The 24702-nt window shown below is 43.7% G+C and overlaps 3 protein-coding genes across 5 annotated transcripts; 1 reads left to right on the forward strand and 2 right to left on the reverse strand.

The window, feature by feature from the left end:
* The first annotated feature begins 4791 nt into the window (after positions 1-4791).
* Positions 4792-9484, forward strand: LOC133896184 (protein STICHEL-like 2). The gene is made up of 6 exons (XM_062336734.1): positions 4792-5155; positions 5675-6907; positions 7045-7261; positions 7454-7639; positions 7810-8019; positions 8493-9484. The coding sequence occupies exons 2-6, from the start codon at positions 5756-5758 to the stop codon at positions 9110-9112; spliced, it is 2385 nt and encodes a 794-aa protein (XP_062192718.1). The 5' UTR covers positions 4792-5155; positions 5675-5755; the 3' UTR covers positions 9113-9484.
* Positions 9485-9969: 485 nt separating this feature from the next.
* Positions 9970-14829, reverse strand: LOC133896185 (MA3 DOMAIN-CONTAINING TRANSLATION REGULATORY FACTOR 1-like). 2 transcript variants are annotated; one of them, XM_062336736.1, is made up of 4 exons: positions 14731-14829; positions 14269-14618; positions 12210-12304; positions 9970-12007 (listed from the first exon to the last, which is right to left on the reverse strand). In XM_062336736.1, exons 2-4 carry the CDS (start codon positions 14579-14581, stop codon positions 10220-10222), a joined length of 2196 nt encoding a protein of 731 aa, XP_062192720.1. In that variant the 5' UTR covers positions 14582-14618; positions 14731-14829; the 3' UTR covers positions 9970-10219. The 2 variants fall into 2 exon arrangements, with proteins under 2 accessions (XP_062192720.1, XP_062192719.1); XM_062336735.1 differs by having other exon boundaries at positions 14269-14823.
* Positions 14830-19106: 4277 nt separating this feature from the next.
* On the reverse strand, positions 19107-22938 carry LOC133895322 (DEAD-box ATP-dependent RNA helicase 42-like). 2 transcript variants are annotated; one of them, XM_062335558.1, is made up of 2 exons: positions 19829-22938; positions 19107-19367 (listed from the first exon to the last, which is right to left on the reverse strand). In XM_062335558.1, exon 1 carries the CDS (start codon positions 22828-22830, stop codon positions 19888-19890), a length of 2943 nt encoding a protein of 980 aa, XP_062191542.1. In that variant the 5' UTR covers positions 22831-22938; the 3' UTR covers positions 19107-19367; positions 19829-19887. The 2 variants fall into 2 exon arrangements, with proteins under 2 accessions (XP_062191542.1, XP_062191543.1); XM_062335559.1 differs by having other exon boundaries at positions 19107-19579.
* Positions 22939-24702: the final 1764 nt, after the last annotated feature.

The following is a 24702-nucleotide window of genomic DNA, read 5'->3' on the forward strand; positions in this document are numbered from 1 at the left end:
ACTTCAGATTTAACTACTAAAAATCTATAGGCAATGCTCTGATGAATATATCCTAGAAAGATACAATCTATTGTCTTAGATCTCAACTTACGCTTTTTAATTATTGGTACATTGACTTTCACTAAGCATCCCTAAGTGCGCAAATAAGAAAGAGATTGTTTTCTCCCTTCCCATTCTTCATATGAGGTTTTCTCCTTATTCTTAGTAGAAACTCTATTTAGAATATGACACGAAGTCAACAAAGTCTCTTCCACCATGCCTTAGATAAACCGTAGTATCTAACATGACATTAGCCATGTTAGTCAGAGCGCGGTTCTTCCTCTTAGCTACCATGTTTGATTAGGGCGAATAGGGAGACGTTTGCTCATGAATAATTCCATATTCCTTACATAATAAGTCAAAATCACTCGAGAAGTACTCTCCATCACAATTTGACCTAAGTCTTTTGATTTTCCTTTCCAATTGATTTTTAACTTATGTCTTATAGATCTTAAAGTAGTCTAGAGCCTCATCTTTCGATTCCAACAAATACACACAACAAAATCTAGATGCATCATCGATTAAAATAATAAAATATCTTTTTCCACCCTTCGTCAGCACACCATTCATCTCGCAAAGATCTGAATGTATGAGTTCTAACGTTGCCAAATTTATCTCCTCGCTTGTCTTGTGAGGCTTACGATGTACTTAGATTGTACAAAACTTTAGCACTTAGAACATTGGACAACGAAAAAATTTGGAATTAATTTCAAGCTGAAAAGTTAAGTTATACAACCAAAGTTTATGTGATATAACCATGAGTGCCAAACACTAGCCTCATCTCGATTAATATTGCCACAAATATGTTTCACATATTTATTACAAAATTAGAAAGAGAAAAGCAGAACAAGCCTCCGCACTCATAGCCTTTATCAATAAAATATCTATGTTTTGACAGAACCACTTTATTGTACTCGAGTACCACCTTAAACTCATCTTTACGGAGAAGAGAACAACTAACTAGATTCTTGTTTATTGAAGGAACATGTTACACGTTCCTCAACCGTACAATCTTTTTCGAAGTAAACTTCAGATCTGCTGTGCCAACACTATGAACAGGAGCATGTGACTCATTTCCCATTAAGACAAAAGAATCTCTAGCGATTTGATAAGAAGAGAACATTGAACTATCAACACACACATGTATATTAGCCTCAATATCAATCTACCAACTGGTAGAACGATTCACTGAAAGAACAATATGTAAATTACCATACCAACTAGTTCCATCTTTAGTGTTGTCAATGGTTATGTTGACAAACTTGGTGTTATTCCCTTAATTAACCTTTCTTTCTTTGCGGTCTCTTCAATCTTTGGTCCAATGGCCATAGAGCAAGGTTTATCATCTTTGTTCATCATCTTCTTCTTGAAGTTGGTGGTTTATTTGGCGTTATTATTTTTCCCTTTGTACTTGCCATTAAAGGACTATTGCACCATATTTGCGCTAGACTTCCATCACCTCTTTTGTTATGCACATTCTTAGCTCGAGCTTTCTCCTCAACATCAAGAGATGCAATCAGTCTCTCAACAGAGATCTCTTGTCTCTTGTGTTTTAGAGCAGTGACATAATTTCTCCACGAGTGAGGTAATTTGGCAATGATGCCCCAGCCACAAACTTGTCAGGTAAGGTACACTTTAGGAGCTCGAGTTATTTTACAATGCACTGAATCTCATGAGCTTGTCCGACTACCGATCAATTATTGACCATCTTGTAGTCATGATATTACTCCATGATATACAATTCACTGCCTGCATCTGACATACCAAATTTTGTATTCAATGCGTCTCACAACTTTTTTGCGTCCTCTATGTGCATGCATACATCATAGAGATGATCGGCAAGAGCGCTAAGAACACATTCTACAAAGAGTGTGTTGGCTTCCTCGAACTTCGTCTCCTCATCAGAGAAAATAGTTTTTCAAGCCTGCCAAACACAACACAATAGTAGTTTATATCCGTAAGCCACATAGTGGCTTTGTTCTGCCATCTCTTAAAGTGAACACCGGTAAATTTGTCCGACCTCAGTGCATCGGTAAAACCAGACACCGTTAAATCAAAGTGTCTACAATAAGACTTTTGGATTGTTGGAAGTAATAACACTTTCAGATTTAATTTAATTTAAAACATGATATAAAATGAACAAGAACAGATGCAAAAAATTAATAACGACTATGTTTCGACTAGTCCTAACTAAATTCGACTAACCTCGAGTAGAATTCGACAAGTCTCAACATGCCTCGACTAGAGCATATCATCGATAAGATATTCGACTAGGTACTCGACCAGTAGATGTACTCGACTAGATACTTGAGTATGATTTACATACATACTCGATGATGACGTGAGGTGTAGACACCTTTGTGGTGTTGATGCTTGATGCAATAGATGATGATGAAGATGAAGTGATCGATGTAGAGGCTATCGTGATGTTGATTCAGTAGGTGATGACAAAGACGAATTAGTTGAAGTAGATCGCGATGGTGTAGAGGAAGCAGATCGTGAGTAGTCGTGACGAGCGCTTTAAAAAAACCTTATTCGCTCTCTTCCGGTGCAGGATCCAAGGGTAACGGGTTCCGGAGACCTGCTCTCCCGTTTGTCGATGCACACCGACGCAGCGGGATGGAGTAGACTACGTACGACAGCGCAACATAGAGAAATTAGCAAAATCCCAATTGCATGTGGTGTCTCACGTCTCTCGTTCGTGCGGCGGTAGACAGATATATATAAAGGGAGAGTCACGCGGTTAAGACGCACTACGATCGAAGACAGTTACACCGCTATAATCGGAGTCTTGGTCAGTACGATTTTTATATATTTATTCATTTGTCCACTCAGGAAAAAGAAAGAAACCGCAAAAGAAGGTTGGACCTGCGAAAGTAATTGGATTTGATTTTGACGGACCATTTACGTAGATGCCATGCGTCCACGCGCTCTGCCCTTGCCCCGGCCCTGGCCACGACCTGACGAGGCGAGCGAGCGTGCCCGTCTGTTCTTTTAGCCCTCCACACATGCTAAGTGGATGTAGAAGAGAAACCCTTTTAAGTTAGTATTCATCCACTTATATTAGCAAGATGAGACTAAAAAATACACACATCCCTCACACGATTAAAATTAAAAATTTATTTAGGATTATATAAATATAACAGGCTAAATTCATATATTCTAACAAGTTAAACGACGAGTCAATTCCAAGGTCCAATCTTTTTACAGCGACCTTTTTTTATACTGCGAAAGCTATGCTGTTGCCGTTAGGTTCCTGTTCTGATTTAACACAAAGCAATGGCCCTATTCTAAAATCATCATTCGCTCCAACGTCTTAGCTAGGCTCCGATCGAAAAAGGAAAAAAGAGAGAAGGATTTCCGTAGGAAGTCAAGTCGAACGCCGTGGGAGTTTTTCACAAGAATCATCAGTCAAATTGCTTCGCATGTTCAATCGTGATCCAATGATGATCAGAAGAACAACGCAGTGTCAATTTCGGACGGCAGGGATGAACTCGTACATGATGATGGTGCGATGATTTCTTTCTTATGTGAGATGGGCTCATCGGCAGCGAATAAAGCTGCATCGGTTTCAGGCAGCGAGCTGGGTTGACCAATTGGAGAGAGACCATGCATGCAATCACCCTACTAAACTAGACTAAACTAAACTAATGGTGATTAGAAAAAGAATTAGTGAGCGAGAACTGATTAATTAAACAAGTCGCCGGACGGCAACTAGCGTTGGTCCCCGCCGGCCGGCCGGTGTCGGTTTCGACCGGATGGATCCTCGTTAAAAGAAGAGAGGGGCTAAAATAAGAACGCAGGAGAAGGTCCCCAACATCCATCTGACCATCCATTCCCAGCAGAAGAAACAAATTCAGAGAAAAAAGAAGCAAATGTCATAAAAGCAATGCTACCATATATTAATCAACGTAAAGCAGCATCTTGGTTCTTGTGACAGAGGCAGCAGCAGCAGATGATAGGCTGATTAGGAAAAGGGGTTATTTAGATAGCATTAGCTACTAAACTACCTGTAATGTTTCTAATCATGCCACTCCAAAGTTTTATGTTAGCATTACTTTATGTTCGTTTATCTTGTGTCCGTCCATCATGTTAGCTTTACATAACGTAAGGTAATGTTCCTTGTTCTCTATTGCTAGCAAAATTTAACATGCTCCTGTGAACTCACTGCAAAGTCCTCGTAAAAAAAATTTCCAATCAGCAACGATGACCAAACAGAACAATAGGAGTACTGCCTGAGTGCGTGTATGCAAGTTGCATTATGTTTAAAAAACCCATGACCAAATAGAACAGTAGGAGAGAGAATTGGGAGAAAGAAAAAAAAACAGAAACAAATGTATACGTAAACAAGCAAATTGATGTAAATGTGCAAATAACGAATGCCATCCGTCTAATCATCATCTAAAAGTTATGTTTGATCTTATCATTCTATTTATAGAGAAGTTATTTCTATAAATAAAATAATAAAATTTAATTACAGACTTCAGATAAGGATCGACAAACAAGGTTGCATTGGATGCACCAAAATTTCCCAAGAAAGAAAACAGGGGTCCGGTCAAGCCAGCGGTGGGGTCACGTGCTCCGTCACCCGGAAGACTAAAGTGTCACGCGACCCACCTCTGTGTCAGCAACGCAAGTCCAATGGGCCCACCTGTCACCGTACAATCCCACCACCGCACCGCCCTGTCGTCCGTTACAATCATTTGCTTCCTCCCGCTGGCTGCAACGGGATTGTACAGAAGCCCACCGAAAAGACGAAACCACCCCTAGATCTTGTGCGTATTCACGCGGGACGTGCCACGACGGTCCGGCGCGGCGCACGAGGCCGCGCCCTCCCGCCAGGTCGCACGCCTCCGTTCCCACCCACGCGTCCCCGGCTCGCCCCTCGCCTCCCCTCATATTTACAGCCCCCGCCACTGCCCCCTTTCCATCCTTGCTCCTGTCGCTCTCGCCCCCCACCTCGCCCTGCTCTCGCTATTAATGCAGCGGCGCCGGTGGCGGCGATAGGGAGCGGGAGTGCGCCGTGGCGGTGGGACGCGGTGAGTAGGCGGGCGGCCAGCAGCAGGAAAAGCTGCGGGATTTCGTCTCTCTCGTCGTCGACTCGTCGTGGGGGGCGGTACGATTCTGCTCTGCGCTTATCCCCATCTCCATTCTGTTCTTTCGTTTCTTGTTTGTTTCTACTGCTGGATTCTTGACTTTGTGCTTGGTTTGGTTCGCGCTGCTTTGCATTTTTTTGCCCCTTTCCCGAGGTTTCTGCGGTGCGAGATTGTTCGATGTAAAGAGCAAAATTTTCGCTCTTTTTTTTGTTGCCAAGATTGCTCTTTTCTTCCCCGCTCGTGGATGCATTTGTGTTTCTGTCTTCTTCTTTCCAGGGTTTTTGTAGTGTAAAATTGCCGGGATTGGTCAGAATCAAGTGGCTAGTTCTCATCTGTTTTCTGCCCGGCCTTCCTCGCGAAGTCCTTGCCATGGCAATGCTGGTTAGGGATGATCGTACCAGACGTTTTTTTTTTCCTTCAGATTTTGCATCCTGCGAGTTGTTTCTTGCTTCAAGTGTGTGTTCAGCGTTCAATGCCTAATTTTCCATGCTACTCTTGTCAAGACTCGTTGTCCCTTTACACGCTGATCTGCATTGCAGGATTCAGCCGGTTTGAATTCAGAATCGGAGCAAAAATTCAGTACTTGCACTATTTTAGTTCCTTGGAATCAATCGTACAAGATGATTGAGGAGCGGAGGCACTCCGTGGACATCCCGATTTCGAGGGCCCTGGTGGCCATCATGAGGTCTAGATCCCTGAGGGACCCTGACACCAACTCGCTGGCCAAGTTCTCGGCCAAGAAGACCATCTGGGAGGGTTGCTCCCTCGAGGAAGATGAACCAGAGGGGAACAATTACGGCAGGCACAGCTTTAGCTACAACGCATATGATCATCTCCAGAGGAGGAGGGAGGAGTTTGGGGACAGCATGAGGTCGGGCCGTCTCGCAAACTCGCCAATCGACATCATCAAGGCCAATGCGATGGCGAAGGCGGCGCTCCATAACCAGAGCTGTTGCTCAGCGATATCTGGGATGTCGAGGGCCGCAAAGGACAGGGCTTTTGCTTTGGTGACTGAAGGGGAAGAGCTAGGCCGGAGGGAGGCCAGGACATTCCAGGAGAGCTCAAGAAGTTTGCTTCAGAAGTATCGGCCCAAATCTTTCTCCGAGCTTGTTGGGCATGATGTTGTTGCTCAGTCTCTTTCGGGTGCTGTTTTGAAAGGAAAACTTGCTCCTATCTATCTCTTCCATGGTCCGCATGGTGTAGGCAAGACATCCGCGGCTAGAATATTTGCAGCGGCGCTGAATTGCCATTCTCCTGGTGGGAACCAGCCATGTGGGCACTGCGAGGAATGCATGGCCATATTCTCAGGAGGCAGCAGTACTGTGATAGAGGTTGATGCTTCCAAACTTGATTGCAAATCTAGAGTTGCGGCCTTGCTCAGGAATGCCTGTGAAGTTCCTGCTTCTTCACACTTCAAGGTTCTTATAGTAGATGATTGCCAACAAATGGACAAGGAGGGATGGTACTCCATCTACAATAGCCTTGAAGGGATTCCTGACAGCTCAATCTTTGTCATGATAACATCCGACATTGATAAACTACCAAGCAATTCCATCGGATGGTGCCAGAGCTACAGGTTTTGCAAGATAGATGATGCACAGATTGCCCGCCGGTTGATCAAGATTTGCACAAAAGAAGGTATGGAATTCGAAGCCGAAGCACTGGAGCTTCTTGCTCGCAAGGCCAATGGTTCCATTCGAGATGCAATTCAGATGCTTGATCAACTAACTCTACTTGGAAGAAGAATCAGCAAATCAGTGACACATGAACTAGTAAGTTGATTGCTCCAGTTTTCTTGCCTTCATATACATATATCATCATCAAAGAATTTTACCCCTTTTCCTTCACTTCCGAAACTGTCAATTTGTCAACACCTTAACTTGCTATGCCCCCCCCCCCCCCTTCCCAGATAGGTGATATCTCAGATGAGGAATTGCTTGATCTTCTCAATCTGGCTATGTCATCAGATGCTGCTACTATTGTGAGGAGGGCTAGGGAGCTTTTGAGCTCAAAGGTCGACCCCCTGCAGTTATTAGCCCAGCTTGCAAATCTTATCATGGATATTTTAGCTGGAAAGCACCCGTCAGATTCTTCAGAAGTCAGAAGAGTTACTGGCAAACATACATGTATGCTCTCTTCCCTTCTAAGCTTCAAAATTATGCAGCTGCATATTAAATGACCTCAGGCCTATTATGCTATTGCTGAAGATAATATTTTCTTTTAAACATGAGTTAATAGCTTAACATTATCCAGTTTCTTACACTTGTACACCTGTCCATTGTTTCCGTCTCCATCTAACTTTTTATCAAACTTTGCAGCTGCTGATGTCGATGTACACAAACTTAGGAATGCACTGGAAATACTCTCTGAAACTGAAAAGCAATTAAAGACCACAAAAAACCAGTCTACATGGCTTACTGCTGCTCTGTTACAGTTTAATATGAGAGAGCCCTACTGTCTAGATGATACTGCAGTTTCAAGCATGTTCACTGAGAGTCACACAGGTAACTAATATTCTCTGCCTCCTGAATTTTGATCTCTCCTAAAAGCCGTTGCTGTCGAAATATCTGGGTTTTTAAGTATTCAGTTACATTATGGAAGTGAAACCATGTCCATGACCAAGTCACTTTTTTGGAATGTCCGTGTACTGACAAGTAAGCTGTTTGTTGCACAGATGATGGAACCGCAATATTGAAGGATGAGAGTTTAGATACAAGTTCTCATCTTTGTTCTCTGAACAAAGTTGGTTCTCTAGATATGAATTTGGGAGATCCAGATGTATTGGAGACTATATGGATGAAGGCTCTTGAAAGCTGTTCATCCCGTCCGCTTCAAAATCTACTGCGGAAGGACGGGAAGTTGTCATCTCTATACACAACCCAAGGTAATTTGCTGTGTGTGGGACCTTTCTCTTTTGTTTTGTTTGAAAGACAGATCCGTTTGTCATCTTTACAGCATGTCCCTACCTCCTGTAGTTCTTGTTTCCTGTGGTCCATCATACGCCTTTCCAGGCAATTGCTCACTGCTGCATTTCAGAAAACACATGTTTGTCTGGACATATGTATCATACATATAGTTATAGGTATACCTGTTGATAAGTTACTGTTCTTGTCTTCCTGGCGGGGATGCATCTTGCTCAGAATTCTACAGTAATAGTCATCAAGCTACCCATAAAATAGAACTGCACACATCTATGTTTTCAGGATGAAGTTACGATGCGATATGCTTTTAGTTGACACCTGATGGTCTATTTGAGGACACTGGAGTCAATTTTACGGTTAACATCATTGCACGCACGCACTTTGGATATTTTCTTAATTTAAGTCAGATTTCATTCTATTCGACTCTGGATTGTAGGTGTAGCAGTTGCTGAGTTGCAGTTCTGCCATCCTGAGGATGTACCAACATCAGAGAGCTTCTGGAAGCCACTTTGCGCTTCTCTGCAGAATTTGCTGAGGTGCAATGTCGATATCCAAATCAACCTTTCACCAATCTCCAGCAGAAGTGCTGGATCGAAGGATTCATCCGTCAGCCTGGTCATGCAATCCAGAGAAGACCGGGAGGTGCAGGACCCGGCCGCCACAAATTGCAGAACTGTCGTGTCATCCAGAAGAGACTGTCCCTCTCCACTCGCAGCAGGGCAAGCTAAGGAGAAACCGTCGCACATTCTAGGGTGCCTTCATGGTACTACAGACGGTGACGCAGCGGACACCGAGTCAAAGATCTTGAGCTATCAGAAGATCTCTGCCATACCTGCAGCGTCCACTCCAGGAAATGCACCCCTGAAAGCTAGAGGAGGTATACCAAAGGTCGAAGAAGACAGAGACCGCCATGGCTGTTTCTCGAGCTTTCTACCCTGTGGTGCTTGCGCTCTCCGTCGAAGGTCCCAACCACGCGAGAAACGCAGGGCGTCACTGTTCAGCTGCTGTTTCTGCAAGATAAGACCAGACTGCAAAACTAAAGCGGAAGCAGGGTAGTATGCTATGCAGGTTGGGAACAGAGCGGCCTTCTGCAGTCTAAGCTGGGGACGGGCACGGTAGAAGCAAGACTGATTGGTATTCTGGTTAACATTCTGGCTGAACCTGACATCAAGGCTGTCCATTCTCTCTACTATGTTCTCTGGTTTGGCTCCGGTGGTCGAACCAGTTCAGGCGTAGGTGGAAGAAGCGTGTGAATCTGTTAACTGTAGCTTGCCTCTGATGAGGTGTCGATCAGACTCAGTAGATGTACATCGCTAACATGACGATATTGATAGTCGGATGTTCAAACTTTCCTGGTAGCAACTATATTGATAGTTGTCCATTGGATGGCACACTTTTTTTGGCTATCGATGGTGATTTTATTGGCTTCGTGATGGCTGATGAATCATGGTCCAAATCAAGGGAGCAGCAAACAGGATACAACATAAACAAAAGGGCAAATGGCCTTGGCAGAATTCATGATTCACTATATGACAAGAACCCGGCTTACGGCGCCGTTTCGACACATTTCCCATATAGATCTTTAAAATATTGCAAAATCCTTCAAAATTCTAACGCTGGAGCGTCGAAGTTAAAATCACATAGGACCCTTCAAAGTTCAGAAGTTAGAATCGCATATGATCCTTCAAAGTTCAGGGTTAGTTGGGTGGCGCACATCGACATCACCATTCAGGCATTCACCACACCAGAAGGAACAGCGAGATGGGAAACAGGAGATGGCGCAAAATCATAAAGAATTCGGAGACGGCACACTTCACCCGCTATTGGGCGACGACGTTGTCTTCCCTGCAAACCATCAGAGTTAAACGGCAGTCACAATGAAACGAAGAAACAGCGATGATGCAGGCGGAGCATAGTAAAAACTTTTACAACACGGTCTTTTCTCTTCTCTGTTTTCACTTGATGTAAAAAGGGTCTATGGAGAGTTAAAATGGAATGCAACAAGAACAGCATGAGTATGTCAGATGCGAGATCTAGACATAAGCCACCACCACCACAAGCAGGAGGGGCTCGCTCCACTACCTACACGCGCAAGAACCGACGACATGCGACGGAAGCGCAGGTCAACTGGGTGGGCTGCACCACACTACTCTGCCCAGTTGTTCAAGTCGAAGTAGAAACGCCGAACAAGGGGAGAAGCCATCCGCTCTTCTTCGCATGCTCCACATAGGAGAGGAACTTCTCCCTGGCATCAGGAATGTCAAGAGCCAGATCATCAAGCCCGTCCCTGACCCTTGAGAACCCCTTGGTCATTTGGTTGATGGTTATGATCCCTTCACCAAAGCACTCCTGCAGCAGACATAGGATCCTCTCGCTTTTCTTTTCCATCGCCATGACAAGCGCCTTCTTGACAACTTCATGGTTGAAGAAAGACATGCCCAGTTCGCGGATGCAGTTGCATGCTTCTCCTACATCACCTCCACTCTCATATTCCTCCAAGAGCTTTGTTATCTTGTCCTTTGCGTCCTCCACAGCCCATCCGGTCCCACCACCCCAGCATCTCAGAAGCCTCTCTCCAGCATGGCGGGCTGACGCAAGTGAGCGTGCCATGTTCAATGTTTCAGCTCCGCTGCAGTTTGATGGAAGCTTGCTGTTAATCTCATCTAAGTTTAGAGGCGCGAGAACATCATCGATCACTGCCCTGGCTAAGAACAGCCCCAGCTCATCCGAGGCATCCAATATATCCAGTGCGGTGTCTTCTGCAGATTCAAGGAGCATTATGAATCCCTTGACAATGTCTTCAGTAGAGAACAGCTCCATGCTTAATGATGATAGAAGAACAGACGCCATCTCTTTCTCCCTGTTCTTGCGGTCCATAGCAATTGTTATGAGCTTCTTGATAAAGATTGGATTATATTCTGGATAACCAAGCTCTTTGAGGCTACGGATAAGCTCTGGTGTATCATCAGAAAGGAAGTACTCATGTATTATAGATACGGCCTCTCTCTTGTACCTTGCCAGCTTCTCATGTTCATCATCTTCAACATCTCCGATGACACCACGTACATAAGAAGAATCTAGCCATCCCTCAGAAATTGCTTTTGATACCAACAGATGGAATTCAGATTTTGCAGATGGTATATCAAGAGTGAGATCATCAAGACTCTCAGTGAAACGGGAGAATCCTTTCATCATCTGACTAGAGCTTATCAAACATTCTGCAGATGCTTCCTTCAGAAGCTTGACAACAAGAGTTTCAGCAACTGGGCTCTCCATTCCAAGTGTAAGAGCTCGCTTCACTACCTCATGATGAAAAAATGGAACAGCCAACTCTCTTATGCACCTGCACGCCTCAGCTGTATCACCATTCTTGATATATTCCTTTAGAAGATCAGTAATCCTCTTCTTCGCCTCTTCTACTGTGATGTGTGTTGAACCACCCCATCGGCGCTCAATTAACTCCGCATGGTGGGGTGCTGAAAGATAGCTCTTCTCTGCAATTTGTACAACCTCCATCCCCTTTGAAGACTCTGAGAGACTCCCTTTTGCCTTGCTGAGAAAAGCAGGTGGCAGAATGTCATCAACAACTGCCCGCGCAATAAAAAGCGCTAGAACATCGACAGCATCAGGTATGTCAACAGCCAGATCATCGACGGCCTCTAACAGCAGCAGAAAGCCCAGTCTGATTTGAGTTGAACTGATCAGGTTGCCATAAAGAGACGATAACAGCACTGACACCATTTCTTTCTCCTTGTCATGCCTGTCCATTGCCACGGAAACAAGCTTCTTGACAAAGTAACGGTGGAAGTCATCATAACCCAACTCTTTAAGATCAGAAGCGGCCAATTTTACATCACCATTGCTGAAATATTCCTCAATTATTGGGACAACAGATTTCTTGTAATCATCTAGTGGGGTTGAAACAGGGGCTTCAACGAGCTCATATGGTTCCTGATTAGCAAAAGAAGAACAACATTAATGTACATGTATGGTTGGGTACTAACCACATAGGCAACACACTTAGACAAAGCTAAATACAAGTCATCTCCAATAGTCTGTCTAGATTGAACATGTGTCAACATTCGACAGTTTAGAGCTGCATGAAAGAACAAATGGCAGGAGTATATAGGTCAAGACCACCAAAAGTAATTACCTCACCACTGTCATAGTTTGGATCATTTCGGTCAAGGCATGCATCTGCATCAGTATCAATAAGTTTGCCCCAGGTTCCTTTGCCACCAGCACCATCTGCAATAGAAGCTCAGCAAGTCAGATATTTGGATACAGTGGAAAAGAGAGAATTTTAGCATTTTTCTAGCACAGCAGAAGTAGAAACATAGGTGATAGGACCACTAGTCTAAGTTCGAACACACAGTGGTGTCTACTAGAATCCATGTAAACATACAAGGCCCCAACGATGCGTTGTATTTGGATCCTAAATGGTTAGGCACCAAATTTATGCATAGAATACTCACAGACTAAACAATTGACACTCCATATCATGCATCAGGATCAGAAGGCACATATATTTTCACAGTAGTAGAGCCAAAAGTTATGCATTGCACATTTGCATTTCATATCCTTGTGCAAGACACGTGGTTATTATATGTTATGAAAATAAAGTAGGCAACATGAAATGAAGGCTATAACAATGAATTTCAGTACTGCATTTAAAAGAACATAGTTTATCGCTAAACTGATAAATTAGATCTAAAGAGTAGATGGATCATTTCTAGTTTCTTACAGTACAAGGGCTGCGACAAGCAAAAGAAAGTGGAAAAACATGAATCCAAGTATCCCTGACACCTGGTATTTAGTAATAGCAAATTATGTAAATATGTAACCTGCTTTCATGTAAAACAGCTAACGATATGCAAACAGACCAAATGGTCTCACATTCTAACCAATTTTTCTAAGCAAAAAAGGATTAAAATGACTAAGCAAGGCATAACAACAATGCAGGTTGCGTACGGATGTGAATAGATTGAGGCCAAATGTCATCAGCTAAAATTATCAACATAAATGGAAAGAAAAGTTCTCAATGAAGCAGGTTTGGATAAAAACGATGCTCTATCAATTGCCCTACAATGATGATCCCACAAATGACCCCAAGCAGGATGCAATTCTCCAAATAGTATGGAGGGTGACTGTTACATATAGGAGAAATTTTAGGTAGCTGTACTTAATACAATAATAATCAAATACAGCTCGTACAACATGGCACATGTAGGAGAAATTTCAAGTGTTCTCTTGGATTAGCAGCTGGCCTGTAGAAGATGGTTCACATCTTTCCCATGCACATGAAAAATCAGTGATGCAATACAGAAAGCTGAGACCAAGTGCATAATGTGTCCTGTCAACTTTATGTTACCATATATCGATATAAGATCCTTTGTACTGTTACACATGTATAGGACAAAAGAGCAGGGTGGCGACAAAAATAACTTAAATGAGCAACGAATGCAGCTGGAACACACATAACTAAATCCATCAAACTTCAATAGAAATTACTACACAGCCAAATATATATTTGTCGCGATCCGACTAAATCATTCCCCTATAGGCAGCTCAACCACCAGCTAATCCCCTATTGATAGCTCAGACCAGCAATTAACACACACACGGAACACCTGATTCGCACCATGCATGCAAAGCCAACGATCTACGTACCAAGCATGTAGATACATAACGGAATAACCAAAACACAGTGTGTATATACTTAACCAAGCTACGAGAATAAATTCAAACCGGAAGATGAAAAAACAGTAAAAAAACATCCATGTTCCTTCAGATCAAATTCCATCAATGCTACATTTCTATGGGAACTATCATCTCCAAACCAAATAATGCAATCTCAACACAGCAAGAACACCACCCTGGTGCCCCACCTTCATGAACCATAAACAAGCAGGACACCGGCAGTCTAGAACTATAGGCAAATAGTATCCCTAATAAACAACAAGAGCAAGATGAACTGAGCTGCTGAACCTACATTGCTAGCACCTTAAACAAGATATTATGACGCCACAAATGGCATTGCACCCTAATCAACGCAAACAAGGCAGTAACAATTAATAATAGCAGAAGAGAACTAGCCACACATCATATCCTAAATAATCAAGCATGCCAAGCTCTGGAACCACCTCAACAACAATAGGGATGCCACTAAACATAGAACAGACAGATCGAGCCACCGCTCGTCACCACCTCACCTTTCTTCACCTTGATAGTCTTCCCGGAATGCGACCGCCGCACGTGCCTCGGCCCACCTCCCCCTCCCCCTCCCCCTCCGCCCCCGCCCCTCCCGCCGCCGCCGCCGCCGCCGGCCGCAGCGGCCGCCGCAGCCGCAGCCGCGCGCTTCTGCTCCATTTGCTGCTCGTACTGCTGCAGCAGGGCCGAGGTGGTGGCCCCCGTGGGCGAGCGCGGCGACGCGAGCGACAGCGTCTCCGCGTTCTGCACCGCGATCCGCAGCTTCTCCCGCTGGTCCTGCGTCAGGAACCCCCCGCCCTTCCTCGGCGACGCCATCCCACCCTCACCTCACTCCCTCCCAATCCTCCACCACCTGCAACAAACCAATCGCACACCAGCCAAACGCGTCAGCCGAAATGGGGGAGGGCGCGATTCGAGCGCGGGGGAGACGGGGTCTCGGTGCTCGGAGCCCTCGCCATCCGTACCTAGGGTTTCTGCAGCGGATCGAGCTCGGATTTTTTTTTCTCTCTCTCCTGCTGCGGGTTTTGTTTTCTCCGGGTAGGGAGGGAGAGAGAGAGAGATCGAGAGCGACGGGGGAGGATAGGGAGGGGCTGGCTTTATACGGGGGCGGCGTGGGTCCCACTCCGGGGACACGTCGCCCGCGTCCGACACGACTGCGCATGCGGGTCCACATGTCATTGTACCTTTCGTGGTGCCTGGCGTGTGGGCCTACCAGTTTCCCGGCCCGCGGGTTTGGGCTGGCCGCCGCGGATCCCTTTCCGCTCTCCACCTGGCACTGCCACGCCCGACCAGGCCAGTGGTCGCTCCGCTCACACGGATTAACCTACCGTCCTTTCACTGACACCTGGGAGAAATCTATTCTGGGCCCACCTGTCGGTGAGTTTGAAAGATTTTTCAGCCTATCGCTGGGGATGTGTGGCATGGGATCTGGCCGTGGGAGTTAGGGTTTTGGACGGGGGAGGATCAGGATGGGATGGGATGGGATCGTCTGTGGCAGACGGGGATGGCGCTTCGTGTGTGGTGGCAGGCGGAGGAGGCTGGGCCGGTCTGTCTTTGTCAGGTTGTGATTGGTGCTGGTGCTGTGGATAAGGCAGGCAGATGAGAATGACGTGTCTGATTTAAGTCAAGATTCAGTATCGCCAAGCGATCAGATCGATTACCCGACGCTGGGAAATCCACGTGCCAGAGATTTCCCATTTTCTTCCGTTTCAAGAGAAACATTTCTTTCAGCACAAGGCTTTTTAAAAAAAAAAATCATTACACAGATCTCTGAAGTCTGAAGTAGACGAGGCCTGCTGAAAATAAAATTCAGCACACAGGTCTCTGAGGTTCATAGACACATAGTTAGTGTTCTTGAAGGAAAAGACAGCATTGGTTGACAATAAGCACTGGGCAAAGTATTGGAAGTGGCTGATTTGGTACTTCAAGATAGCATTGTTCTTGAAGGTGGCTTCAGTGTTACGCTTAGTTTCTCTTGCCTTGAGCTGATCCAAAATCAAGGGTTGCTCTCAGCCTTTTGTAGCGTAGCTTCTTTCTAATGGATAAGGTGACACCATAACAACGGATCTTGAACGGACTGGTTCCAGGTTCTTTCTCAAGTTGTATTAATCAGAATGAATCTTTTCTCTAAACTTGTTTCTTATATCCGTAGTGCATGGGGGTAATTTGCATAGCATTCACAATGTCCTGGCCCTTAATCCCTTATGCGACATCATACCTAATGCAAGATAAACAGAAATCATTATGTATGAAAGGACGGGTAAATTGTGTATCTAGATTGATTGTGTATATTGTCTCCATGAATTGAGACAAATGAAATATCAAGAACATGTGTTAGACCTAGTCAGACCTGAGGAAAAATAAAGAAAAGTTGGGCTTGAAAAAAAGCCAACCCAGAGACGCCCGAGGCGAGCTTTAAGGTTTAAAGGGCAATTTTTTATTTGCCATTGCAATTTTATTTGGTTTCGGATCTGCCATCACAAATTGCTTATCCCATTGGTGCTATTGGGTTGCAATTTCTTACCCTTGAATGCTATCGTTGACTATTTTCTATTAGTCTTTGTGTAACGAGGTGCAAAAAGACCACTTTGCACCTGCTATGATTTGCTGGTTCAAATTGTAATCCCGTTAATATTATTGTGACATGTAATAACTGAAGGGACAAGCAAATACACACGGACATATTTTTTACTTGCATAAAATAGCAAACCATAAGAATGTTTAGCCGATTTAATAGTTGAGTGATAAATATATTTCTTCTTTTTTTGCCTTAACTGAATTAAATAACCGTAGCAAAACATTTTAGATCGACCGCGAGCTAGCTTCTAAGATGGATCTATAGGACCGGGGCCTTAGTTGACCGGCCAACTAGTTTGACCTTGGTCAAAATCGACTGGAGAGCTTGTCAGAGTCATTTCTGCCGGCGATTCTAATCGAGATTTGCCTCAAGCCCGTTAGAAGAAGGTTGAGCATGCAATGGGGGTCCTATTTGAGTGCTCCTCGGGCAGCGGCGATGACCGGAAGGCGGCCAATGACAGCACATGGTGGCAACGGTGGTCGGTGCTCGTCACCGGAAGAAATCGAGAGAGTGGGGAAGGGAAAGAGGGGGCAGTGAGCTCGATGATGACACAGAGAAGCTCACTAGAGACTCAGCTCGGATAGAGGAGGCTCAAAGTAGCATGTCGCTGGTAAGGTCAAGGAGCTTCGAAGCCGGAGCTAAGGACCTCAGCTTGGCAGTTCTGGTAAGGAGAGGAATTCGTGATGGAGAAATGGCGTAGGGGTCCTTGCTGCGGTCTGCACGGCAGATCTATGGCGGAGGGCGGTTGGACGTCAGTCATCAGCATTCTTTTCTCTCGGCGATGATGAACACGACGACAGTGGCGAAGCCAAAGCCAAATTATAACGAGGGGCTCAACTTCTTATTCTTCCTCTCATTTTTTTCTCTCTTACTTCCTCTTCCTCTTCCTCTTCCTCTTCTTCTCTTCTTCTTCATCTAATTATAGGGAGACTTGAGGACTCTCAAATGTTTCCTAGGGACCCCTTAGCCCCCCGTTGAATCTGTCCCTGCTTGACGGGGTGGCGGCCGAACTCGACAAAGACATAGTCGGGATGAGAATAGGGATCAAGATCCCATTTCGTACATGTGTTAATTCAGGCTTATCTGTCAGTCATAGGCCAACGCCCGATCCCAATTGCCATATAGCACAAGAGATAGGGGCAGTTTGGTCATTTTGAAAAACTCTCAATTGTTCATATTGACGGTGGTAACGACTATGGCATGAAAGACACCAAATTCGTAACCCAATGACATATAACGGATTTGCAGTTTTGTGATGGCAAATAACATAACCGAGCAAATTGCAATAGCATACAAAGAATTATCCCTTGAGACGCTGCACGGTCCTCAGCTCCATCCAGCAGACCAGAGAAACGCTTCCGATACTATCATGGCTCCACAAACCACAGGGCTCAGGCTGCAATAACCACCTGATTCTAGCACCGGTTCTGCCATATTCTTCTTCTGGGTTGGCCTGTTCATCAGCACAGCTCATAAAAATTAAAAGGAGCAACAGAGCAAATATATTTTTAGGAAAAATACAAAAACCCCTAAAAAATCACTTGATTTTGACTTTCTTCCTAGAAGTTGTTTTGTTAAAAAACCTCAAAAAGTTTGACTTTGTTGCAACCCCTAAAAATTTAAAAAAATCTAAAAAAAACTAGAAACAATTCTAAGACTTTATGTGATTTTTTTTTCAAAAATAATATACTTTGCATCATATTTCATAGAAAGGAAGTTTAGAAAAAAAAACATGCAACTCATTTATTAACTCATGTTATTTTAACTTTGTCATGTCTAATATTATTTTTTCTACACAAATCATTGTTTAAGTAAACTAATAAAAATAGTTTTACTAATTTTAGTGCTATGGATTAGTTATGAATTAATCAATCATGCATGTTACAATAACTATTACAAGATTTTATGTATTTTTAAAGATATAGGATTATGTAGAAAGACTAAAAAATTAGTTTCATTATTAGTAAATAATTAACTATACATTTAACTCGAATTAATAAATGAGCTGCACATTTTTTTTTTCAAACTTCCTCTCTATGAAATATAATACAAAAGATATTATTTTTTAAAAAAAATCACAAAAGGTCTTAGAATTATCTCTAGTTTTTTTAGAATTTTAGAATTTTTTTATTTTTTTTGAATTTTTGAGATGTTTTTACAACAAAACCGAACATTTAGAGTTTTTTTAAATAAAACAATTTTCGGAAAGTCAAAATCTAAATGACTTTTACAGGTTTTTTGCATTATCCCTATATTTTTCAGAAAGATCCGCGAGGGAAACACTACCCCGTAGTAGTCTAAGGTAGCTACATCCTGTGCTGGGTCTGGGTCACTGAAAACACTCATCAGCCAGACAAGCACACCATTTCAACAAGCAATACTCTTAATCAAGTGCGCCAGGACATTATAAATTTATAAGATCAGGAAAATGTTGTGCCATCCAAATTTCCCAAGTTGACGGAAATATCATCAAATCTTACCGGCTCGTTTTTTTTCAAACAAGAAAAAAAGGAGAATATCTCAGTAGAAGATAAGATAGAGATCCAAAGGAAGGAAAACTGTAGTGAAAATGGAACGCCATACGTAGCCCAGCCTCCTCAGCCAACACCAGCAGCAACCTCACAAACATTATCTATGCTGAATGCTGATCCTAAGCTTGCAACAACATCAGCACATCTGAATTCTGAAGACCAAAACGCACCTTTTTAAACATAAGGAGACAATCAGAAAGCACAAATAATGAAGGTATAAAGAACCAAACCAAAAGAGAAAACTATTGCTTCTCTTTATTAGCTTCTGAACGGGCAAATCAGTACGTGCACCTGGATTAATTAGATCATGGTCACACAATCATTGAATTGTTTCTCATAAAGGGTAACATGTCCATAAGTAAACAGAAAGTAAGATACGATTTCAAGGTGCCATAACCCAACCAGCACTTACAAAACCGCTCCAGAAAGCTGAGTGTCTTCCCTTGTATTAAGCCACTAACAGGTGGTAACAACCACCAGCGTTCTAAGCATTCTGTCCAAAGGCAACCAAAACTCGTCAATAGAAATTGCCGAAACATCCCAATTCAATAACAGCTTTAGACATATTCCGTAATAACCATGTGACACTAAGTAACCATAGCTGCCTTATAACAACTTAGGTTAAAAAAAGAATTGCATAGCTGGGGACAATCTGAACACTGCAAGTATCCAATGACAACGTTGTGCTCTGCAAACCATTAGAAGCTGCAATGCAAAAAATAAGTCCAGAGAGTTGTCAGTAAACAAAATATAAAAGGCAAAATAGCATAGAACTAATAATACCAATGTCAAAATATAAGACAGGGAATCAGAAATACATCAATTTGGTATGATGCGCAGAGAGTTCAGCTAACAGTAACAAAATGAAATGAGAGGCACCGTTTTGCCTTGTGTGCCCATACAACAGCAGCTAAACATTCAACCTACGGAATATGGTATCAATATTAAGCATACCTTCTCAAGAAAATCCATACATCTCCGACAGTCAGCCATTTTGTTATCTGCTCTGCAACTCAAATAACAGAGTATTTTTTAGTTTGAGCAGATCTAGGAAGATTCAGAGCCTGGTTCGCACAATCCTCAAGGACACGTTTCAAGTCTGCTTTCGCCTTCTTCACACAAGACTCAGTGGAACCCTCTATAAACAGGTACAGCTTGCGCTCATTCGCACCAACAATTTTTCCATGAGGAATATATGTTCCCCTTATAGTGATAGCAGCTCCACCTTCCTGAATAGGACCCAATGTCTCCTTGTGAGTGATCCTCCAGCGAGAATGCTGTGGGAAATCATTAATCTCAAGTTCAGCCTCATAGTGCTCTGGAGCTGCATGGCGCTGTATCCTCGCAATAGTCTCAATAGCACGAGCTCTGGTATCATCATTTGCGCCCGGGTCACCTCCTGCCTGTGCATCCAAGTCATCTCCTGCCTTACGCACCCCTTCCTCATCAGAATCTGAATCTGACTTGACCTCCTCGTATCCATATTCCCTTGCCTGAGCCTTCTTTGTGGACTTTCGTGCTTCATCCTCTTCCTCATTGAACTTGAAGCCGCTTCCACCATAACCAGTACCATGGGTCTGCTCTGTTCCCTGATTCACCTTTGCCATAAACCGATCAGCTAAGACTTTCAGGTCATCTGGAACAGCCTGTTCAGAGAGCTCCAGAGCCTTCACAAGGTCTGGCGCATACCGCTCCTCTTCCTTGGAAATAAAAGTCACAGCAGAGCCCTTTCTACCAGCACGGCCTGTTCGCCCAACACGATGAACATAGTCCTCATAATGGTTCGGGACATCATAATTGACAACCAGTTCAAGTTCTTTCACATCTAAACCCCGAGCAGCAACGCTAGTTGCTATTAGCAAGCTGCAGAAATTGCTCTTGAAATCAGCAACAGTTGATTCACGGTCAGATTGATCTTTACCACCATGTAGAGACAGGCATCGATATCCATGCTGGAACAAGTCTTTAAGTAGAGAATCACATTTATCTTGTGAGTGGACAAAAACAAGAATTTTCCCCTTAACAAACCACTTGCCAAGCAACTCTAACAGCCTGAAGAACCTCTCACTTTCTGGCCGCACCTCAACTAGTTGTGTGATATCTTTGTTCACGACACTCCTCCCACCCACCTGAATCTCGATGGGCTTAGTCAGCACCTTACGTGCCAGCATCTCCACCTGCCGCGGAAAAGTGGCTGAGAAAAGTACTGTCTGCCTATCTGGCCTGGTGTTCTGAATTATCCTAGTAATCTGAGGCTCAAAACCCATGTCGAACATCCTATCAGCTTCATCCATCACCAAGAACGTCACTCTCCGAAGGTTAGTAATTTTCCCATTGCTAGTGCAAAGGATATCTATCATCCTGCCCGGTGTACAAACGACGATTTCAGCACCCCGTTTCAGTTCACTGATCTGCTGGGCAACCCCCGAACCTCCATAGATAGCAACACAATTGATGCCAAGCACCTTAGCAAACTTCTTAATGTCTGAGTGTATCTGCACCACAAGCTCTCTGGTAGGAGCCACAATGAGCCCAATAGGGCCATCTCCAGGAACAACAGGCGGTTGGTCTTTGACATGCCTCAGCATCGGAAGGACAAATGCGAGAGTCTTGCCGGATCCAGTTTTTGCAACTCCTATACAATCACGCCCACTCATTATGACCGGCAACGCTTGTGCTTGTATAGGCATCGGTTTCTCAAAATCAAGCTTCTTGATGGTGTCGAGGAGCTTGCTAGTCTGCCCACTCTGTACCCATGTCTTCATTGGTTTCGGCACATCTTTCCCATGCACCTTGAGCTCCAACTGCTTCCGGTAGACGGCCACTTCGTCGGATGTCATCTTTGTGATATCCGTTACCTCAATGTAGAAATTCTTCCGAAACGGCTGGTAGTCAATCCTGGAATGGTCCACAACAGCCAGCTTGTCGACCTTTGTCTTCTTCACACGCTTCATGAACTCCTCATCATCCTCATCCTCCAATCCAGCATCATCATCCTCAGCATCATCGCAATCCGAGTCTGAGTCATCCCCTTGCATTATTCTCCCCATGGCCCTCCTCAATCCTTTCTTATCCCCATTACTGACAGCATCCTTCGTGTTTTTATCATCCACACTAGAAGACCGTACACCATCCACTGCTGCTGCAGCACTCTCCAGCTTTGCAACTTCCGGCAATTCCATTGAGTTCATGAATGCATCAAGCGGATCAATCTCGTCCTCCTCCATATCAGCACGGCCACTGGTATCATTAGCCCCGTTCTGTATACCAACATCCATGGCACCGCCGCTTCCATTCTCCTCCAACTTGTTGTCATCCTCCTTATCCCCCTCCTCGTCAGACTCCTCGCCCTCCAAGGTCCAATTCTTCCCCGCCTTGCCACCACCGTCCGCATCAGCTGCCGCGGCCCCGGCATCCTGCTGCTCGCGACGGCTCTCCTGCCACTCCTTGATGCGGCGGCGGCGGCGCTCCATCTCGTACTCAAGTCGCTGTTGCTCGGCCTCCATGTCCTCCACGTACTTCATCTGCTGCCCCCTCTTCGGCTCCTCCTCCCTGGGCGCGGGCGCCGCCTCCAGCTCCGCTTCCCGGTGTTGGTGCGAGGACCGGCGACGGCGCTTGCGGTCGCTGCTGTCGTCCTCCTCCCCATCCGCATCCCGCCGTCTCGATCTATCCCTGTCCCTCTCCTCGCGGCGCCGCGCCCGTTCCTTCTCCTTCTCCCGCTCCCGCTTCCGCGCCTTCCTCTCCTCGCGATCCCGATCCTTTTCCCTGTGGTGGCGATCCGGATCGCCGTCCTTGTCGTCGCGGTGGTGGCGAGAGGAGCGGCCGCGGTCCTTGTCGCGGTGGTGGCTGGATGAGGAGCCATCGCGGTTGCGGTCCCGGTCCTTGTCCTTACCGTGGTGGTGGTGCTTCGAGGACGAGGCAGTGACGGTGCTGCGCTCGTCGTCGCCGGAAGCCATGGCGTCGGCGGCGGTCGGAAGCTTCGGGAGGCGAAATCCCAGGCGCAGATCTATGTGTTCCGGAGTTGCGATTTTTGTTTCCCGAATTATTAGTTACGAGTTTTTCTTTTTTTTCCCCCCTTAAACGAAGTTACGAGTTTTTATTACCAAATTTGTCGGAGGCATAATTCGATCGCAGTCCCCGCGCGAAGGCCCCGGCACGGTTTCGGATTCTGTCCGAAATATTTGGGATTCGATTTTTTCTGAAAATATTTATGGTGTAATTAATTTATGTAATCGTTTGGTTAGTTAAAAAATTCATAATCCTGAAGATCGTACATGAAAGAGTGAGGTGATTTTAGTAAAAACACTATTTTAAGTGATCCTACTAGTAAAAATATTTTCTTGTAAGAATGTGAAACTAAACTACTCATTTATTAGAAATTCTTTTGTTCCTGGATAGAAACACTATTAAAATCACTATCAAACGTCTCTTTAGACTATATTCAATAGATATTTAAAAATTCATCTCTTATAACAATATTACAATATCTTCAAATACTATTATAGCATCTTTTATTTTTTTCATCTATAATAACTATCGTATTTCCTACCTACTATTACTTTTCTCTTTTCTTCAGTCATGTACTATAAACAGGAATACGGGAGCTCTATTTGATCGTCAAATTTTTCATTCTTCAGATGCTACAGTGACTCACCCTTGTCATTGTAGCGTCGGAAACGGTCGCTGCTGGAGGGGCGATGCGGCCTCCTAATCGGCAATCCAATCGGCACAATGTTTTGCCAGTTGGATATGTGAATCGCTGGAGTTGACCTTATACAGCTAGGGGAGCCGCCAACCTCCGTTAGGATTAGGAGACACATATTTCCATATACATCTTCCTCGTATTATATATTTTTCAAATACAGGACATAAATTATTAGCAAGCGACATGCAAATAATAAATGTGATTTTGTTATTTTTCAAGTGTCTAGAAACAATTTATTTGTAAATCACTATCATAGCTAAACCAATAAGATCAAAGAAAAGGGAGAAACGAATTCAACCTTGTATTTGGTCTTGGAAAACTTACTTGTCTTATACTTTAGATGTTTTATCTGGCTCTGGCTCTTTGGGTTTTATTGCTACTTGTTTGGTCCTGCTGTTAAAAACTCTTGCCAGAAAACTTCAGTCTATCACGAGGGTTACAAACACACTAGAATTATAATGAAGAAAACAAATTCATGGTTATAAAACAACTCATTTTGGGTCGCTCTGCTGGTTTATAATGACGATTGATATCAATTATATTATTATTTAAATTAAATATTAAAATGAGTTATCATATTTGCTTTAAATATCATAAAATTACCATGTTAATTAAAAAAAGAAAATGATCTAGACCACATATTGTTATGAACATCTAAATATCTAGATTAAATACGATTAATAAATAGCTAAATTCGAAATTAAAAATTATAAAAAATTAGCAGTTCTATTTTCATATAGTTTGAGAAGTAAATATCTAAATAAAAGTCCAAATAAAATAAAATAAATAATAATTGAAATTTTGGTTAGAATAAAAAAATAAAGACCCATATCAAATATAGTCTTAGAGAAAAATTAAATTATTATAAAAATCAAATACCTAAATAAAGAGTCCATATAAAATACAATTAATCAAATATTACTATGATAAAATATTACAGCAAAACTAGTCACACAATTAGCGTGGACCACCTTACTAGTACTTATTTAAAATCGGATATCTGATCATCAACTATGCATATCGAAGAATAGCACACGAGATTTTATTTAAATTCGAGCCTCTCTTATAATAGTAGTCGTAGTTCTGTATTTCCTTGATTGATCTCAGAAAAGATAATTACAAT

Source organism: Phragmites australis, chromosome 16 (genome assembly GCF_958298935.1).
Source record: "Phragmites australis chromosome 16, lpPhrAust1.1, whole genome shotgun sequence".
Lineage (NCBI taxonomy): Eukaryota > Viridiplantae > Streptophyta > Magnoliopsida > Poales > Poaceae > Phragmites > Phragmites australis.

Excerpts from the sequence above, each read along its gene's own strand:
- LOC133896184 (XM_062336734.1), top strand. The coding sequence starts at position 5,756 with ATGATTGAGGAGCGGAGGCACTCCGTGGACATCCCGATTTCGAGGGCC. Across the intron at positions 7,262-7,453 it reads AGTTACTGGCAAACATACAT|CTGCTGATGTCGATGTACAC; the intron begins GTATGCTCTCTT and ends CAAACTTTGCAG. Across the intron at positions 7,640-7,809 it reads GTTCACTGAGAGTCACACAG|ATGATGGAACCGCAATATTG; the intron begins GTAACTAATATT and ends TTTGTTGCACAG.
- LOC133896185 (XM_062336736.1), bottom strand. The coding sequence starts at position 14,581 with ATGGCGTCGCCGAGGAAGGGCGGGGGGTTCCTGACGCAGGACCAGCGG. Across the intron at positions 12,305-14,268 it reads GACTATCAAGGTGAAGAAAG|ATGGTGCTGGTGGCAAAGGA; the intron begins GTGAGGTGGTGA and ends CTTCTATTGCAG. Across the intron at positions 12,008-12,209 it reads CAAACTATGACAGTGGTGAG|GAACCATATGAGCTCGTTGA; the intron begins GTAATTACTTTT and ends TTTGCTAATCAG.
- LOC133895322 (XM_062335558.1), bottom strand. The coding sequence starts at position 22,830 with ATGGCTTCCGGCGACGACGAGCGCAGCACCGTCACTGCCTCGTCCTCG.